Raw genomic sequence first — 4,718 nt, 5'->3', positions numbered from 1 at the left:
TATATATTTGCTTTCTGCTTTTTTCTGAAAGTGAAAATGAATTTACATAAAATGCTTGTCCACTAACTGGCATGCCACAAACACTGAGACATTCTCACATATTACGAGCATGTTATCAAGAAATTATTTTCAAGCCACACCTGCTGTTGGCAGGGCAAGCAAGACTACGTAACTGAGCTAACTATACAAATCACCCATGTTACTTATAACTAATCTAAAAACTTTTTTCTTTTTCTCTTTTTTGAGACAGGGTCTCACTTTGTAGTCCAGGCTTGAACTCATTATGTAGCTCACACTGGCCGCCTCGAACTCAGCAATCCTCCTAGCTCAGCCTCCCATGTGCTGGGACTACAGGCATGTGCCACCATGCCTGCCCATCTACAGATGTCCTTACATCTTCTCTAATACTAACATTTTAGCCTGCTTCAAAACTTTTTAAAATTCCACTTTACCACTAATAGAAAATCTAAACCACATGATAAAAATGCAAGGCCTGTCCAAATTGCGCTTGTACCACATCTCCTCTCCTCTTCCTTGACCCCCTTCCTTTGACAACCCACCTTCTCCCCTAGTTTAGAGGTTGTTACTTTCTCAAAGATGTGGGATAATGGTTATTTCCAGAGAAGTGAGTTACTGAACATTTTGCTGCTACTTCCTGTAGTTCCTCAAAACATCATTAGCCAAGATCATAAGCAAAACCTATCCCTATTGTGTGTTGCAATACCCACCAGGGAGGTATTTTAAAAATAAACCAGGCATCCAGACTCCTAAAACTAAATTAGGCCTGCAAGACATCAGTTTCACTTAAAAAAATGTGGGTCATAAGCCACCCTCCCCAGCACGCAGAATAAGGCCTCCTTCAGCCATCCAGAGTCACTCCCTTTACCTCCTCTTCACCCCCTGGAGATACCTGAGGTCTAAGAAGATGAGACTTTTAATGGGCAGATGTTTCCCAAAAGCCAGTGTGTCTCGCAACAACCACAAAGGCACTATGTCTAGGATCCCTGCAAAGGACATGCCCGTGTTAGTACACTCAGGAAAACCCAAAGACATTGCTTCTTTCAGGATATTTAAAATTTTTCTCATCCCAATACATTTCACCACCTAGAGGCCATTTTGATCAAAGCAGTGTTATCGGGGCCAGCGAGATAGCTCAGCAGTCTAAAGTGCATGCTTAGGAAAGCTTAGGCAAGTGCAGGGACTGAGGTCTGATCCCCAGCTCCATGCAATGCACCAGCCCCACCTCCTGGGTAGGCCAAGCTGGCCACACGGCCACACGGCCACACACACACACACACACACACACACACACAGTGTTACCCTACCATCTAGTTGATACTATACATAATTTTCAGAGAAACAAAGTTAAGAGGTTAAAAGAAAGTGCAATTTTCAAGCAACCAAGAAAAGGATTATAACTTTACCTACAAATATGTATGTTAAAAATAAGCAATTAGAATAATCTCTAAAATAGGAAGAAAAGAGAAGGGGAGAAAGAAAACATTTCATCAGTATACTTGCCATCAGCAGCCGCACCGTGCGCTAGGAATATGTAGTAGCTTGTGTTTAGATCAAATCTATGCTTGACACCAGGAAGGGCAATCTTTCTTCTAAAAGAACACTGTATAATACCGTCTGCAAACCTCCAAGCCATATCCTCAAGAGGAGCCTGAAAACACACACAATGGGTCTTCTCAGCACTTTCCAAAAATTTGCTAAAAATAAGACATGATCACAATCCTGACCCGTCCAGTTTCCTTTCTTTAGGGCCATAGTGCATGCTCTGTCTGCAGTCCCATTGTTTTTCACTTCCTGTGCAAGGAGTAGAAGAATCATTTTCCCCCAATTTATTTGTCTTTATCCCACTTGGCAAAAATATTAATTTTACTCTGAGCCAGAGTCCTACAGCTCCCCAGTTAGAAACTTTAGCAGATGTACCAGCTCCATCTGGCCATCAGTGCACAATGGAAAGCGCTGAAGAAATGATTCCTCAGTGATCCCTCAGGGGCCAAAACGCAACAAGCAACTGGGGAGAGTTTTCAAGCCAGCTGAAAGAGGCGCCCTGTGGGAGAGCTACGCACAGTTATGTCATCGAGTGATGCCTGCTCAGGCAGCCCACATTTGCTATGTCATTAAGTAATAGCTACTGTTCCTTCAGAGCTCATTTGTTTGTCAATTGCCATATGAAAAAGACATTTCTCTACCAGAAATGGCCCACATCTGGCACAATTGTCAACAGAGGGCACGCAAGACAACTGCCCCAGGGACCACTCTACCATGCATGTTCTTCCTGGCTTATCAAGGAATCCTTCTGTCACCAACATAAGCCACTTCTTTGTTACATACCAGGAATTGAATTCACAACCTCATGCTTGCCAGGCAGGCACTACGCCGCTGGGCTAAATCCCCAGCCCAAGCCTCTCATGCTCTGACCATGGTAACAAAACCAGAAAAAAAAAAAAAAAAAAAAAAAAAAAAAAAAAGAGAAATTATCATAGGCATCAATGATATAAGTGGCATAAGCAAGGCTTCATCTTTTCATACAAAAGAAACTTGCTTTATGCTTTCTAAAGTGTAGGAAGCTGGGCATGGTGGTGTTTGCCTATACTTCCAGCACTCAGGAGGTGGAGGCAGGAGACTTGCTGTAAGTTCAAGGCCAGCCTGTGCTGCAGAGAAAAACCCTGTTTCAAAAGGGGAAAAGGGGAGAGGAATAGAAGAGAGGGTAGGACAGGGGAGAGGACAGGAGGGGAGCAAAGACAGAAGGTACTCAGGTCATTATGAAAGGAATCCTGCTGCGCCCCGCCCAGGCTAGGCATGGCTGCATCCACGACAGCCACACAGAGATGGAGCAGGACAGTGGGCCAGCCAGAAAGAGGGTCCCTAGATGCTCCCACTCACCCTGGAGTCCATCACAGGGCGACTCCGTCCTGTCAGGTAGGAAGGCTGTATGTGCACCGTCTGGTCTTCATGGATGCACACGTAAGCATCATCATCGCCCTGAGGAACAATTGCAAATGAGGAGATGGTAAAGTGCTTTCAACATTAAAAAAAAAAAAAAAAAAAAGCAAAACTCTAGGAGCGGGAGAGATTGCTCAGTGGCACAGTGCCTGCCTAGCAAGCGCAAGGTCCCAAGTTCAATTCCCAGTACAAAAAAATTTTAAATATAAAACTTTAAAAAAAAAAATCTGGGGCTGTCCAGATAGCTCAGCAGACTAAAGCACCTGCTTAGGCAGGCAAAGGGACCAGGTTTCTATTCTCCAGCCCCACATGCGGTGCTGGTCCCGCCCCTGGGGACTGCCGAGACAGTGGCTGAGACTGAATGTGGTGGCCCAAAGTGCCTGTAATCCCAGTGCTTGAGAGGCTGAAAATAGGGGGACTCCAATCTGAGAACCTATAGATCCTGTACAAAAAAATAAATAAATAAAAAATAAAATAAAATAAAAATCCTAATCGAATATTATTTGACTTTGTTAAAATGTAATTTACTAATTTAAAATTATGAAATCTAGATAAACAGTTGTCCAGTATGTTAGGGAAAAATAATGTCTTAGAATATAAAACTAAAATTTCAGCATAAAATAGGAGGAGTGTAACTCAGTAGGACCATGTTTGTCTAGCATACACAAAACTCTAGCTTCAATTCCCACTACTGAAAAAGAAGACATATAATGTACTGCGGTCCATAAATTCCTCACCAATTAATGCCACTATTAATACTTCTATATATATACCTCTAAACTTACTTTTACTTCTACCGATTTTTCATTGCTACACACGTCAGCATTAGCCCAGGACAACATTAGAAAGCTTCGAGGGAATATTTTCCAGAGTCTCAATTGTCTGGGGAAAAGAATCTCAGGGGCTATGTGGAGAATACAAGGCAGAGGGGAAATGGTGGGCACAGAAGGACTAGGGAAGGGGGACTCTACAGCAGTGTAGGAAAATGCAATAAGAGACAGGCCAGAGGGCTGGGACAGAGCTTGGCAGAATGGCGCCTGCCTGGCAAGTGCAAGGTCCTGAGTTCAACACCCAGTTCAAAAAAAAAAAAAAAAAAAGGCTGGTAAAGAGACAAGCTGTGCTAGCCCCACCCCTGGGGCACACTGAGACAGGATTGAGACTGGGTGTGGTGGTGCATACCTGTAATCCCAGGACTTGGGAGACTGAAAACAAGAGAATCACTACGAGTCCAATCTACGTAGTGAGACCCTGTAGACCGTGTACCAAATATATTTTTTAAAGAGAGAGAGACAGGCCAACTTAGAGACCCTGAAGCACAATACAGAGATGAAAGCAGCATGTCACAGACGGACTCAAAAGTACCTGGGACAGGTGGCTCTGGGTGGGGAGCTAATACAAACAAGACCCAGGTTTGAGCCCCAAGGACTGCAAAAATAAGACAGAAATGTGGAGACCCATAGAAGTAAAAACTTAGCATGCAAATCTTTGCTTTCTAGGGGGTGGTAAGATAGTTCAGTGACTTAAGCACCTGCCTAGCAAACGCAAGGTCCTGAATTCGAACCCTGGGTACCAAAAAGAAAGAAAAAGGAATCTTGGTTTCTAAATATTTTTTCCACCCAGAACTGATACTAAAACTAGAGCCTTGACAGGGAACTACATCACCAGTCTTCTTCTTCTTCTTCTTCTTCTTCTTCTTCTTCTTCTTCTTCTTCTTCTTCTTCTTCTTCTTCTTCTTCTTCTTCCTCTTCCTCTTCCTCTTC

At 43.4% G+C, this 4,718-nt stretch overlaps 1 protein-coding gene across 2 annotated transcripts in view; it reads right to left on the bottom strand.

Annotated features, from left to right (window-relative positions):
• Frrs1 (ferric chelate reductase 1) overlaps positions 1 to 4,718 on the bottom strand; it is a 62,817-nt gene that overhangs the window by 21,031 nt on the left and 37,068 nt on the right. For both annotated transcript variants that reach the window (XM_004635682.2, XM_023720309.1), the window contains exons 7-8: positions 2,899 to 2,997; positions 1,522 to 1,669 (exon numbers count right to left, since the gene is read on the bottom strand). In XM_004635682.2, the coding sequence (XP_004635739.1) occupies positions 1,522 to 1,669; positions 2,899 to 2,997 (247 nt within the window). The remainder of the gene's footprint in view (positions 1 to 1,521; positions 1,670 to 2,898; positions 2,998 to 4,718) is intronic.

This window comes from Octodon degus, unplaced genomic scaffold (genome assembly GCF_000260255.1).
Source record: "Octodon degus isolate 3935 unplaced genomic scaffold, OctDeg1.0 scaffold00074, whole genome shotgun sequence".
In the NCBI taxonomy this organism is placed as follows: domain Eukaryota; kingdom Metazoa; phylum Chordata; class Mammalia; order Rodentia; family Octodontidae; genus Octodon; species Octodon degus.
The sequence above is the reverse complement of the archived record's forward strand: the minus strand, read 5'-3'. Positions and strand labels throughout refer to the sequence as shown.